Genomic DNA, 15,719 nt, shown 5'->3' on the forward strand with positions numbered 1-15,719 from the left:
CTTGCAAGTGCAGCCTCCTAGATTCAGTAGGCATTGCCCCTCGAAACATTGGTCCTTTCCAGCCCCCTCAAGGCCATCTCAAACTAGACACAGGGGAAACAGACCACCCAGACTCCAGTCTCAGGGTATGCAGAGATCTAAGCAATGGAGTGCCTCCACTTCAAAAACAGGGAGTTCTAAGCCACCCCCTTTATTGCAGACAGAGAAAAATTAAAGTTTACCCATACTTGGATGATTGCCTGATTCAGGCAGACAGTCAGGAACAGCTGTTGCAGCACCTGACATTTGTAAAGAACCTTCTAACCTCCCTGGGGTACACTATCAATGAAAAGAAATCAAAGCTAGTCCCCAGTTAAAAGATTGTATTCCTGGAAGCAAGCTAGGACACAGCATCCCAGATGGCATTCCTTACTCCAGAAAAACAAGTCTGTCTGACAGGCTACTTTACTCAAATGGCCACCAGAACCCAGCTATCCACAAGGAAAATCCTGCAGGCCCTAGGGTTCATGGCCTCTTGCATCCTGCTAATTCCATATGCCAGACTGCATATGAGGAAACTTCAATGGTGGTACTTTGGTGCCAACATTCTCAGGACCTGGAAACTGTCATACTTATCATACCTTATCTAAGGACAGAGTTTCTTTGGTGGGTAGCAGCATGCAACCACAATAAGAGACTTCCCTTTACTCAACCCCACGCAGCCCAGACCCTAACCCCAGACGCATCAGACTATGCCTGGGGGGCACACCTGGATGACAGTTGCATTCAGGGCCACTGACAGCTTTCATGTCCCCACTCTCATCAGGACCCCTGCTGATAAAAACAGACGAACACCACACACCACAGTTATGTGGTATATCAACAGGCAGGGGGGAACACACTCTTACCCACTCTGTAGGCTAGCCATGGCCCTGTGGAGCACGGCCTTGGACATGCAGATTCATCTGCAAGCTCAATTCCTGCCAGGCAAACAAAACTCACTGGCAGATGACTTCAGCAGAAATCTCCTAGACCCACCCAAGTGGCAATTAGACCCCAGCACCTTCAGTATTCTACTCCAGAAATGGGGGATCCCAGAGGTGGACCTCTTTTCCTCCTCCTGCAATCACCAGCTCAGCAAATTCTGTTCCAGGACAACTCACAGCAGGGCCTGGAAAGTGGATGCCCTATCCTTCCAGTGGGAAAACCTCTCAATCTATGCATTCCCCCCTCTGCCTCTTCTCTCAAGAACATTACTCAAAATAAGACAGGATAAACCAAGAACAATCCTGATTGCCTCAGACTGGCCACGCTAGCACTGGTACCCACTACTGCGCAGCCTGTCACAGGTGCCACCCTGGCACATACCCCAGATCCCAACCCTCCTCACTCAGTGGGGGGGGGGGGCAGATCTTGCATCTTCAACTGCAAACCATAAATCTTGCACCCTGGCTTATTCCTTAAATTCTCCCCCAGTGACCAGCCTAAGCAAGCAGGTACTGGACATCATTCTTGAAGCCAGAAGACCCAGTACAAGGAAATCCTATGCTGATAAGTGAAAAAGGTATTGGTCCTGGGTTCAGTCTAAAAGAGAGGACACAGCACTTCCTTCCTTACCTCTAATTCTGGATTACCTAGCAGACGTACTCCACAAAGCCCTATCCTTCTCCTCCATTAAGATCCATGCCTCTGCCATTTAGGCTCATTACAACACTGAGCCACCTCTTTTCTCTCACCCTCTTATCAAACATTTCCTGAGAGGGGCAAACAACTTAAGGCCACCAAGGAGAGCACCCACCCCTGCTTGGGACCATAACTTTGTACTGGAAAAGCTCACACTACCCCCCTTTGAGCCTGCAGTGTCAGCAGAGTTAAAATTCCTCTCTTGGAAAACAGCCTTGCTTCTGGCCATCACTTCAGCTAAAAGAGTGTCTGAGCTACAAGTACTTATGGCTGTGGAACCCTTCATTATTTTCTATGCTGACAGGGTTTCCCTCAGGACTAACCCTTCCTTTATGCCTAAAATGGTGTCCAGTGTGGCTCTCAACCAATCTATTAATTTGCCAAACTTCTTTCCTAATCCTCAAAATATAGTGGAAAGGATCCTGCACTCATTGGATGTGCATAGACAGCTCAGATTCTACCTTGATAGGACTAAGCCCTTCAGGAAATCTGACCAGTTATTAGTAAGCTTTGCACAAGGGGCAGAGGGCAAGGCCATTTCAAAACAAACAATCTCCAAATGGATAGCACACTGCATCCATGTCTGCTACAAGCACCATGGGAAACCAACCCCTCAGGGGGTCAGAACACATTCCACTAGAGCAACTTCTACTTCTACAGCATTCCTCAGGGGAGTCCCTACCAGGGACATCCTGAAGCTGCTGCTTGGAGTTCTGTATATACCTTCACCAAGCATTACCACCTGCCTATCTTTTCCAAATCCAGGGCGGGTTTTACAACAGCAGTCCTGCAGGGCATACTAGCCAGCCCCAACTCTTCTTGACTGCCTCTACCCTTTCTTCAGCTTTGGGAATCAACCCAAGTGTGACGACTGCAACAGTGAAACACAAAGAACATAGTACAGTTGTATACACTTACCATAAATGTAGATGTTCGTGCGTGTTCACTGTTGCAGTTCTGGTTTCCCTCCCTCCAGCCCCCTTGTCTCTCTTTCTCTCCCCTCTATGTCTGTTACTCACCCCCTTCAGTGGTATTGGTATTGGTATTTACTTTTTACTGGTGATGTTTTCCCCACCATAACTTAGCTCCCTATTGGGGGGGCTCCTGACATGTGGGCAAGAAAAACTGATGAAATGGCATCGGCTGCTTGTTTATATAGCCCTGATGTCAGTCCTGGAGCGACAGCAACCGACGCAGAAATACTAAGTCTCTGGTATTCGGGCTGACTGAGGGCTACCTGCAGGCAGATAACCCCAAGTGTGATTACTGCAACAGTAAATACACTCGAACATCTACATTTATGGTAAGTGTACACAACTGTACTTTTCGGATAATCTACTCTACTGTATTTACTTCTTAAACTACTGTAAAGTTTATGTAGTAGTAATTTTGTTGGGTAGACATTTCCAAAAAGTTGGAGCTAGTATACTGAAATATCTCAATGGTTGCTAATAAGAATTGAAGTCTTTTCAGTTTGAGGCTGTCTGTATTCCTTAAGTTGATTTATGTAGACTTAGTTTGTTATAAAGAAGGGGCAACAGCCATCTTTTAGCAATTTGAAGGTTTGAGAATTTAAGAAGTTAGCTCTGGTAACAACAGGGAGCCTTACACTTGTGTTTATTTTATTCTTTTTGTTTTTGCTCCCCCCAATAGGTTTACCAAACAGCACCCCTAACTTCACCTGGCCATTCATCATGACAGAACAGGAGCTGGGTATTCACAGGCTAGAGGAGAGCTTTGCGGACAGTTCTTTCTCAATCTGGAAGTCCTATCACTCTTCAGTTCTCTGGTGAGAGTCAGGTGATAGGAGTGTGTCAGGTTGATGCTTCATAGGGAGGGTGTTGTCTTCCTTACCTTCTCCACTTGGCAACTCCTCCAGGCCCACAATTGCTGCCTCCCAAAGGGAAATGTGCATTCACACACCTTTTTCCAGTGAGCTATGTAATTTATATGGACTGTGGCAGCTAGGCTTTGTCTGGCTTGAAACTCCTCTAGGTGAACACCTACTACTCCCAATAGGTGTTATCTTTGTGGAGAGCTAGAGTTGTGTCCCTCCTCCCATAAGGGGTTGTTCACTCCAGTCCTCCCCAGCCAGCTCCTACAAGCAACCAAGCCACTAATCCACCTTGTGTTTTTATGGCACTGTCAGGGCTTTTTCCATTTATGCCGTGGAGCTGGATGTATTTTTTTTTCTTGTTAGGCAGTGATGTTCCTTAGATGTATAAATGTCAGTTCTGTTGTGAGCTGGAAAAGAAAACATAATCAACAGAGCTTCTTCTTATGTAGGGTTAACACATTGATGTCCCCTGCACAACAAGCTTCAGAATGGATACATTGTAAGTCACTTTGAGTTGCTGTAAGACTTTAATGGTAGTTCCACATATTTTTTTTAAGGAGAAGAGTGTAATAAAATCCCCAAGTACCTTTGTTTAGATTTGTTAGGAAGCTGGATTCATGTAGGGTCAGTTATGGCTGCTTGTTGACTGTTACTGGTTGTGGACAGAGATCACTCAATGCACACTGCTTATCACAGTCTGGCCAAGGCTTTCAACACTATCCCCCATGCTAGTATTGTTTTAAAAAAAAATAGGTAAACTTATTGTAACTCCCTATGTTATCCACTAGATTGAAAAATGGGTATCTGGCAGATCCCATGCTGTAAAAGTTGCTGGTATTCTCTGAATGTAAAATAACTAATGGAATTGCTACAGGGATCAGGAGATTAGTGCTGGGTTCTCTCCTGTTTGACATCTATTTTGTAGACATCCAGTCCAATATCCCAGATCTGTTGGATGACTGCAAGCTGTGCACTGTTATCAAAATCAAAGTAACTTTATTGTCATTCAGCTCATACAACAGCAGTGCACAGCTGAATGAAATTAAGTTTCTCCAAGCTCATGTGCAAACATAAATACAGGGGAAAAAAAAAACAGTACACACAACAGATTCAAAGCCATCTGAAGGCACCAAGCTGCAAAAACTAAGTTCTGCTCATCGTAGTGGTGACCGCAGTAATCTACACCACCGCTAGCTCCATCTCAACACCAGCAATGTCCTGTGTCCCAGAATGGACCTCACAATGCTGCAGAACCAAATAAGGCCCAAATGACCACCGTGACCACAGCTATTCTCTCCACCCACCCATCACCACCTCCATCCTCAACACCAGAATGCTCCAAGTCCCAGACCAGTCCCCTCTGACTCAACAGAATTCAAAAATCTGGACTCATCTAAATTAGTAAATGAAGTCAGGTTTCCGCCATCAGCACTCGGTGCAGCCTCCACCTCCAAAGAGGCCAAATCAGCCCCAGTGATCTCTGTAGCAGTCCATCATCTGAAAACAAACAATCCACAAAGCCAAACCAAAAAAAAAAAAAACACCACAGCTACAGACGACCACACACCTGACCAAGTTAAATGGATGCCAGATCAACAGAACCTACACACAAATGTAAAAAACACAATGCACATCTAGAGCCAGAGTAGCCCCAGCCATTCAAGGAGCTGCCATCTTGAACTCTTCCACTGATGCAAAACAGCTCCAGCATGGGTTAGAATATGCCCGTAGCTGGTATACTAGACATGGTCTCAAGTTAAATGCAAAAAAATCTAGTGTAGTAGCATTTGTTAAAAAGCTGTTCTTACCTCATGTGATTTAAGTAGTACTCTTCTTGAGACAAACTCAGTCATAAGAGAACAGGATACTTGTATGGACAATTCTCTGTTATTCGTTCATTATGTTTCCACCACAGTCAGGAAACCCTTCTGTCTGGCCCAGTTAATTTCTAAAGGAATGCTTTCAAGGTCCAAAGAAGTCATCCTGCCGCTGAACTCTTCCCTTATTAGAACCATCATTGAATACAGTACCCCTTTGGTATGTATAAATTGGAGGATATTGCTCAACTAGAAAGGCTCCAGTGATACCACACCAAGAAAATCAAAGGCCTTAAGATTTCAACTATCCTGAGAGATTAACATAACTCACATAGTACTCAGTAACCTACAGGCTGCTCTGAGGTGACCTGTGTCTTTTTTTTTTTTTTTTTTGGGCCATGAAAGACCAAATCCTATATGACCATCTGTTTCTTTATAAAACCAGTGGTTTTACAAACACCCACACTGGAGATTTAAATCTACACTAACAAATAAACAAGACTCACTGAAGAGATAAGTTCCTAACTTTGTATAGTCCCAGCCTATGGAATAAGTTACTAGTGTAGGTCAAATAAGTACTACTCTGACTGCCTTTATGACTAGTCTTGATGAATGGATGGGTATGTGACATCCCTGCACTGGGCCAGTAATCAGGCAGCCTGAATCCTCACTACTGACACTGGTGAGGGATGTTCACTTGGAACAAAAATAGATACATACAGTATTTCCAGATGCAGCTGTCTGCACCAAACACAATTTCCTTTACAAGCACACAGGAAACACACTCAGTCTTGGTGCTGGGTTTCCTTGTCTCTCTCTCTCTCTTCCAGCCCCCAAATAAGACTCCCAACTGACACAGCTGTAGAGTTGAGTCCTCAGCTGAGTGTTCCAAGCAAAGTCCTCCATAACCCTCTCCGTGAAACCAGTGCTGTGTGTCCCTGCTCCAAGTAGCTGATACACACACACACACACACACACACACACACACACACACACACACACACACACACACACACACACACACACACACACACACACACACACACACACACACACATTCTTTGAGATTTGATTTTCAGGCACACACAAACCTAGGAAAGGCTGGCACGACTTTACTAGCTCTGGCTGCTCTGCCCAGACTGCAAGGTAAGTACTACCACCACAACACTCCAATGCCAGCTGTTCTAAGGCTCTTAGAAGGGTAGCCAGTTGCAGTAAAGAGTTGATCATCCAAAATGTTTTTTATCAAAATGCAGCCTTCCAAAGTTTTCGGGTAGGAAAAATCATACAGTCTGAATATGTAAACATTATATGTATTCACTTGTGTGTGTATTTTGAGCTTGTAGCCCACTCGTGTATGAAAAATATTCTTTATTGTCCACTGGAATGGCTGAATGGATGAAAAGTGTATTCCCCCATGTGCAGAAAAAACAAGATTTTAGAAATTTTTTATCCTGTTCAATGTATGTTTGATTATCCAAACATGTTTATCAGAACTACCCTAGGTCCCAATTAGTTTGGATAATTGACTCTCTAATGTATACTGAGTAGAATTAATACTAATACAAATGGTAGTGTTTGACCAATGTAGTGATGCTTTCAGGAATGACCACAGTGTCACCAAATATAAGTACTAAAGGTTAAAATATTCTCTAAAACACCAGCCACAATAAAAAAAAGTTTAAAAATATTTCATAATAAATAAAAACATGAAAGTACTAAATATGTATTTATAGTAAAGACCAGAGTTTCAATCACTGAAAATATTAAAAATAACACAGATACAGAAAAACAGTACTTAACTAATCTCACTATATTTTCCTGACTGATCTAAAGAATGACTTTTCCCTGGTTACTTACTAAATCAAAGCAAGATGAAGTGGGTGAGTGGGCCTTCTTTTTCAGGTTTCAAAAACAGACTGCTCTGAGACTTCTGTCTCATCCAGTATTAAAACATTATTTCAGTGCTGGATTAAAGAATGACATCACATACATCTGGTCATCTGACTGTGGTTTCCACACTACCCCCTTTGCTAGAAACTGAGCCAGAATTTAGCACATATGTGCTACCAAACACACAGATGCAGCTTTGCTGAGTTGTGTTCTAGCATCTGAAAACTATAAAACCATTTCAAAACTTCCACCCTTCCAGTGTGGCAATTAGTTCACCCCTAAGAGACAATACAGTAGGATTCCTAGTCCTGGTTTTCACAGACATTTTGTCTCTGGCTGCAGTCAAAACTGTAAGATACAATCTTTATGGCATAAACCATGTAGTCTAATTTCAGACTATATTTCAAAGTTAGCTGGATTAAGATTAACCTCTTCTCTTCCAGTATCCTGTGTTGCAATATGTTCATTTCAACAGTTACAATACAGTCTGACATACAGCAGAACCCATTGTTGGTGCATTTTTAACACAAGCAGCTTTACAAGTACATTTTCAACACAAGTAACTGTATAAATCAGCTTGATATACAGAATACACAAATGACGTATCATTTTTTTTACAAAACTCCAGCTAGCTATGTTGGTATATGTTACACAACCACAGCCCTACTTCTCCTGGCATAGGTAGCAGTATCTCACATCATCACAGGTAGACACAAATTTATAACAATGTCATGTACACCTCTGCTTAGTTTGGAAGGTAAGCACTACTAAATGCATGAAAAGGAAGGCACAGACATTTACATGTTTACTTAATAGTATATTTGGTTGGGCAGCAAGTGGTAGTCTTAATCTCTTGTCTAGTGTTGTTCCAATGTCCATAACAATTTCAGATGCCCTTTTAAGGTCTAAAAACATGGCACTTGTTAACAAGCTTTCTTCCATTTTATTTTATATTGAGAAGTGATGGTGACAATTGCACTGTACTATATTTAAGTTGGAAGCAGTGTTATTTTTCAGATAGGATATCCAATTTTAAAACCTATTCTAATTATTGGAATTTGTTTTATGAGGTCATATTTTATAACAGTCTAATAACTGATTGCAAGCTATTTTTTCAAGGATCTTAGCTAATAGGAAGGCATTTCTTATTGGCTTTTAGTCAGCTGAAAGTGAGGGTGAGGAAATTTTCAGCGGTAGTATGAGTAGTGTGTGTTTAAAGTTTGGAGGAAGACTGTTAAGTTAAAATTTAAATTAATGGTTTTGTGAACACTTCAGCACCTTTATTGAGAAATGTTGGCTGTAGGTAGTAAAAGTTAAAAAAAAAAAAAAAAAAAAGTCTTTCAGCTTTTCCCGGTTAGGGGTCACCACAGCAAAACTCCTGTCTGCTAATGACTGGCAGTGGATTTTTACGGTGCCGAATTGCCAGCCCGATGCCCAGCCTTCAAAGAAGGCATGTCTTTAGACGTCACTCGACCGCAGAGAGGACATGCAGACTCCATACAGAAGGCGCTCCAGCTGAGAATCGAACAGGAAAACCTCTTGCTGGGAGGTGACAACGCTAACTGCTGCAGCACCACGGGTACCATAGGTAGTAAAACTGAGAATTATCATTAAAATTCAAAGTGGTCCGGAGCTGCACAACTTTTTTTTTTTGCTAAGCTCTGTAAAATAGATGAGGGTGATGCAGAATTTTGTGTGAAGGGGTTATTGAGTTGCTTTGTGTGTGATAGTGTTCATCAAAGGATGATGCGAGACAATGTTTTTAGAGCATATCATTGGGAAGTTTAACACTGATACTGCGATTCATTTAGATGATATTTTAGTGGATGAAGTGAGTGACTGTGTTTCCAGAATCTTCTTGGGTTTCCCACATTCGAGCATGATGTTTTCAGTAGTAATGCTCTTTGGCCGTATTGGTTTGAATTCTTTTGTCATGTTTAATTGCTCTTGATCTTTTTATAGGTCACTGTAAATGACTCCTGAGAATTTTCTGGCTCATGCTCACATCCAGTTTTCTTAAAAAGGGCATGCATAAGAAATGTAAATTCATTAGGAAAACAATTGTAACATACAAAGTGTCAGTTCATTAAGGAAACACTCACAGCATCTACGATGTAGCATGTGAGTTGTTCTGCATCTGCAGGTGGGCACATAATTCTTGCTTTGTTATTTGTGCAGAGATAGGCTGGTGTTACTTTTTCCATATCATCCCAGTATGTCACCATTAAAACTTAGAATGTTTAAGGACACAATTATATTTTGTGAAGTTTGAAAAAGATAAGCAAAGGATAGCCACAGCAGAAAAAAATGAAGTGTACTTTGGAACAGATTGGTCCAGATTGCCAGGATACAGACCACATAACTGACCTTAGTTTCCAGTCTCTCACAGGGGTAGTATACAAGTCCCTGTTTTATTATTTTTCACCTTTTAACTCTCCCACATACCTGTGATTCCCAGAGACAGTCACAATCACTTTCACTCTCATATAGTGACTCGTAGGGCTCCTATTATATAAGCGAACGCTGTTTAATCGAACATGTTTACCCAAAATGGCAAAATTCCGAAAGCACAGAACAGTGATTCTTTTCCCAGGGGAAACAAATCACTGGTCCGTTTTCGGGACTTTGCCATTTTCTCCACTGTGGTGTGATCTTGGAGTTGGTATATTTAAGTAGGGTATTTTTTTTTTTTATACAGATCAAAGGTTTTTTTTCCCTGGGGAAAAAAAATCGCTGATCCATGTGTTTGGCATTTTGGATTTTGTAAGTGTTTGGGTCAGTTATACAGCATTCGCAATTTCAAGTGGTCCCTGATATAATATAGACCTGACTCTTACACATTTTTCTTTTTTTGCACTTAGCACAGGCAAAATTATGCATCTGGTAGTTTTAAAGGTGGTTGTGGTCCACTTTACCACAATACATTTTATTTAAGAGGTGATAGAGATCAGTAAGGATCATATATCAAAACATACAGAGTATGTGTTGTAAAACTCAAAAAAATACAATTTGGTTATAAAAATTTCACAAGCCAGCTCAGCACGTCTGCTTGCTTTCATGTTTGCTGGAGCTATGTTCTACAGATCTTGATTATTCTTTGGACTACTGAAGACTTGGTGAGTGGACAAGAAGTTTGTATCTTTCTTTACAGCAGTGCTTCTGGGTTTGGATCTGGGTCACTGTGATCAATATCCACCCAGACTATGTAGTAATACAGACTATAGAAAGCATGTTAGAATAGAGCAATTGTTCTGTCGCATGATATACTGTTAGATAGCCATGTATTGGATATGGCTAAAAGATATTGGATTGGATATGTCTAAAAGACTGCATTTGTGATATATGTAGTGTTACAGTGATTGTGTATTAACATGGGTTAACTCCATGGTACAGCTCTTACAGTGGCCCTCTGCCACCAATTGATGCATTTCTGTTCTTGTGATGAATTTATCTCATTTTCACCTTTGAATTTGCTCTAAATTCAGCAGTAGGTTAATTATCATTTTTTTAAAATATCTTCTGTATACAGGTTGTTTTTTAATAAACTACTTCTGTCTCAAACACACAATCATAAAAATATTGTATCTGAACTTGTTAGAATGTTGATCACATATGCATATACAAGGAAATGTCATCTGAAAAAAGCTGGTCTGTTGTAGTTAGCCTTTGTTAATAAACAAAATAAATTTATGTTTTTACAGCTTAATGGAGGATCTACATCTTCATCTCACAGTGACTTGCACAGTTCTGAAAAAGACAGAGAGGTAAGGATTATACTTAAGGCATCAGGATTTTACTAATAGTATGGCATTTTAACTCTGTACAGCAGCATCTGGTCGTAGACCTGTGAATTGAGTTGAGGAAAACTAATATGTCACCTAGTCTTTGCTCTGCAGAACTTCACCCTCCCCAAATCACAAAGGATTATGTTTTAATTCAAGAGGAGCATAGCCCGAATCCCAACATTCAGTAGACCCCGTCAAACAGAAAGTTATGATGAGGTTACCAGTCGTAACCATGTTATTCTGTGTTTAGAACACTGATCAAAGAAATTCACCTCTAGAACAAAGCTCAAGAGGTGAATTTCTTGGTATCCATGTTGAGAACACATAATAACAGGTTATGATTGGTGAGACCTGATCATAACTCCATGTAGTTCATGGAGTTTTGTCTACTCCAGTACTACATGTAGAAAAAAAAAGCCGAATTGTTTACCAGCTTTGAAAGCCAGTAAAGCACTTAATGAATGTTGCATATACAGCAAGTGTTGTGTCTTTCGGCTTTTCCTGGTTAGGGGTCGCCACAGCAAAACTCCGGTCCGCTAATGATTGGCAGTAGATTTTTACGTGCCGAGTTGCCGGCCCTGACACACAACCTTCAACAAAGGTACGCCCATTGACGCATGTCTCCACACAGAAGATGCTCTAGCTGAGAATCGAACAGGACAACATCTTACTGTGAGGCGACAACGCTACCGCAGCACCACCACCGCAGTCTGCATAGACAGCAAGTAACGAAAAAAAATCAGGGACTTTTTTTAAATGCTGCCCTTTTTCAATAAGTTACCTACAGACTGACATCTATAAACTTACATGGACATAGGAGGAGAAATATTCAGGGACCATTGAGGGTGAAGAAAGGCCCCTCCTATTATACCTGACTGTAACAGCGCTTAATTACACACCTTTGAAGGCGCTATTACAGTCAGGTCTTGTGTTACAAAAGTGCGTAACAAGTTTATCTTTTGTCCAATTTTGGAGCATAATCACGACACTCCATGCACTACAACATGTTTCTATAATACTTTTTAAACATTACAGCTACAGTTAGCATGATCCTGTGACATAAATATTGTATTTCACACATTGTGTTTTTGGAAAATGGCCATCCAGTTTCCAGATTTGTACATGTACTTGATAACTGAGAAAGGTTCAGCGTTAATAACATTTTTTTGTTGTGCCTACCATCTGCTAAATAAGTGTTGCTGTTTGCAGTTGCATGTATGTATAGGAAACTTACTGCTGGTGTTTATTTGTGTGATAGCCATATACAAGTAAACAGACACAAAAAAATGGACTTTGCTTTTAAAAGTCTGTGATGGATTTTTTTTTTTTTTTTTTTTTTATCAAGTCAGGTGGATCTGTACATTTGAGCTTGGAGAAAAAACATCAGAAGCCATATTGTTTTTGCTTCACAAAAAATACTATAATAGAAGTTAACACATTTCAAAAGGATGCTCCCCCAAATACTGTTAAATATATTAATACGTTAATGCACAGAATGCTTAGCTAGCCTCAATAATACAATTCCCATGCATGTTTCACACCAAAATGGAAGTGGAGTAGTAAAAAAAATTTACATTATAAAAAGAAATAAGGGTAACCCTTGCTAACACCCACCCCTTCCATTGTGGCATCAAGACTGCATTTTAAGCACAGGCAAGACAGCCTTGCCCACAGTCCACTTGTACAGAAAATCGAAAACATAACTATAACTTAAAGCACAGTATTTCTGCTAGTGCAGCTATACTCTTCAGCTGTGTTAGTAAATGTCATTGCAGATAACAAGTAATACTCTTCAAATCTTACTTCAAGGATCACTCTAGAGTAGGTAATGTGTGGGATTTCTTCTTTTAAGGACTCTGTCTTTTGCTGTCTCTCTTGGCACAAACTTCTTGTACTGTCTAGCCCCTGAGCTCAGGGGTATGTACTTGTATATGCCTCCTGAAGACATACACCATGATATCTTGCATCAGGGCGATGATGGCACATCAGCCCCATGTTTCCCTAGTACTTTTCTGCCATTTACACAGATTGAAGGTCGATCCAAACATCAGTTATAGGAAAGCTAACTGGTCTACAGTTACCTATCACCAGCCAGGACCAAAAACCATCACTGTGTATATTGCTTGGGAGAGAAGGACAGTGTGAAAGAGTGTTGAAAGGAGGAGGATTGAAGCCTAGTTGACTGCTGTTTGGATAACATCTGCAGGATGTAGCCATCTGCTCATTTACAGTAGGAACAAGTTCTACCACAAGATGCAGAACATTGTATATAGCATACAACTGTATTTTCTCAGTTTTTTTCTTTTGGACATAGGCTATTTGTCTTCTTTAGCAGTGCCTTTGCCATTGTAATCATAGTTTCCATTTAAGTTGCTTATTTACATGCTACTGTTTTTTGGTTTTGTACTTCAGACTATTTAATTTGCTTTGTATTATGTATGTGTAAATTGTTTTGTGATTCAATACCCGGATCATGCCTGAAAAGAGCCCTTGGACCAGCCCACCAACTAGATTAACAAACACAAGTAAATAAAATACACTAAGAGTGATAGGAAGGTCTGTTTTATGATAACAGGCATGAGTTACGAAACAGTAAGAAACTAATAGAGGAGGCCAGGAATCATCCATATCATCCTTTTTATAAGTCTGCTGGAAGGTGGTCTCTGTTCCTTAATAGCCTGTGTGTTGTCCCTCAGCTAGTGAGCTATTGAGCTAATGCTGTTATGTCAGTCCATCTGCCAATGATTTCCCCTTGTGGTCACGTTTGGAAGGCAAGTCCTAGGGTTCATGTACCACCAATCCTGCACTTCAGTGTGTAGGCTTCTGACCTACTCACATACAGTGGACCAATAGTTTCTCCAGCAAGGGCTTTGCTGGTGACTTCAAGTGAAAGCAGCCGTCTTCTTTTGTCTTGGCCCTCCCAAACTGCTGCCTTGCCAGTAAGAATTGTGGTTGATTCCACTATTCCCTTCCAAGCCTGAAAGGTGCGCAAGTATTTTTGGAACTGTTGACCTTATTACTTAATATTTTGTGAGATTTCTCCATGCAAGTGTGGAGAAGACCCTTATGGACTGCAACATGTGTTATGCTGCCTGCCCAGCTGTCTGGAATTTTGTAAATAATTTTATGTCCTTTGTGAAATATTGATATGATTTATACAGAACTGTATGTTATGTTCTGAGCTTTAAGTATATAACCACAGTATACCCTGCTGGAACATAGAAGAATAACTTACCAAACCTCAAGAAAATAAGTTGAAATTAAGTGCTTTATGATGTACTGTAAAAGTTGGTTTCAATGCAGCAAGCAGACAGGATGTCTAGGGCTAGAAGTTTTTTTCTGCTGTCTTGGAGAGAAGTAGTTACTAGGTTTAAAATATAAAAGTATTGTATTTCTTTATGACTTCCTAGCAGCTGCACACTTCTGAGAGATATGCATTTTTAACACAGAGATGTTAACATTCTGTTAAGTTTCTGTTTAGCCTGGGAACTGAAGTCAGGTGACAGAGTGATGTCATCCAGGCTAACCCAGCAATAAAATGTGACATTAATTTAAGAACTCTCTGAGAGAGACTGTGCATTTTGTATTTTGTCTTGGACCTAGCAAGAATATCCATTCATCATCATCATCTGCACTTGCCTGCTTGTAAGAAAGATTTAGGGCATAGTATCTCTCTCAAATATAGATAGGAATATAGTAAAGATTAGTTTAGATATTTTCTGTATTTATTTGAAACTATCCTGCAATGTTGTTTTAAAATATTTCCTGTGCTTTTGAACTCTGAAGTAACTGTGTTTGTTATTTGGTATTGTTTTGTTCTTTTATTATTTATTATTAAATATATTTAAACCTGTCTTTGTGGCTGATATTTGTGAGATATATTTAAGCTCGTAGGGTACGTAAATATGTATTTGGTGACACTGTACAGGCCACTCCTAAATAGGCTGGCGCTTGGTCAGAACTACCATTTGGATTATTAGTAACATTACACAGTAGGATTGGACACCCTTGTAAGGGCCTTATACCAGCTGATAAAGAGTTGGCTGGTGGCAGCTGGAACTACCTTATATTCTGGGCATAAGGGGGCATAGCTAGTAAACCTGTGCCAGCCTTTCCCAGGCATGTGTGTTTGTATATAAATCAAATCTCAGAGTGTGTGTGTGCGCTAATTGGGCAGGGACATGAAGCACTGGTTGGACAGAGGGTGCTGGAGGTTTTGGCTTGGCCACTTGGCTGAGATCTCAACCCTATAGCTGTGCCAGTGGGGGGTTTTGTTGGGGATCAGGAGAAACCAGACCCAGACTGACTGTGGTTTCTGTATGCTCTTAAGGGAAACTGCACTTTACTGTGTGTGTACTTGTCATCCTCCCAATGTGTACATCCCCTAGCTGTTGCCAGTGGTGAGGATTGAGGCACCTTGATTACTGGGCCAGTGCAGGGGCATCACAACATGAAGCCAATGAAGGACACTATACAAACCTGCCATGAACAAGTGCCACTTCTGGTGTATGTTTCACCTCATGCCATTGGGCCTTTTTTTACCAGATTCCATTGCTTCCACCTAGTAATTGTCCCACACTTGAAGTGTTGTGCGAGTGCAGGCAATCCTCTGCTGTGGCTGTCAGTAGAAGGGCATGTTTCTCCCCTCTTGGAATCTGACTTGAGGGATTCAGAAAGGGCCAAACATGTTGCTACCAAGACAGACAATGACATTCCCTGTCTCTC

General features: G+C 40.9%; 1 protein-coding gene across 1 annotated transcript in view; it reads left to right on the forward strand.

Moving 5' to 3' along the window:
* The window catches only part of SLC9A3R2 (SLC9A3 regulator 2), a 902,658-nt gene that overhangs the window by 818,128 nt on the left and 68,811 nt on the right, over nucleotides 1–15,719 (forward strand). Inside the window, exon 6 of the mRNA XM_044089185.1 lies at nucleotides 10,911–10,973. Coding sequence (XP_043945120.1) covers nucleotides 10,911–10,973 — 63 coding nt within the window. The remainder of the gene's footprint in view (nucleotides 1–10,910; nucleotides 10,974–15,719) is intronic.

This window comes from Protopterus annectens, chromosome 12.part0, assembly GCF_019279795.1.
Source record: "Protopterus annectens isolate FY-2018-M chromosome 12.part0, PAN1.0, whole genome shotgun sequence".
NCBI classification, from domain to species: domain Eukaryota; kingdom Metazoa; phylum Chordata; order Ceratodontiformes; family Protopteridae; genus Protopterus; species Protopterus annectens.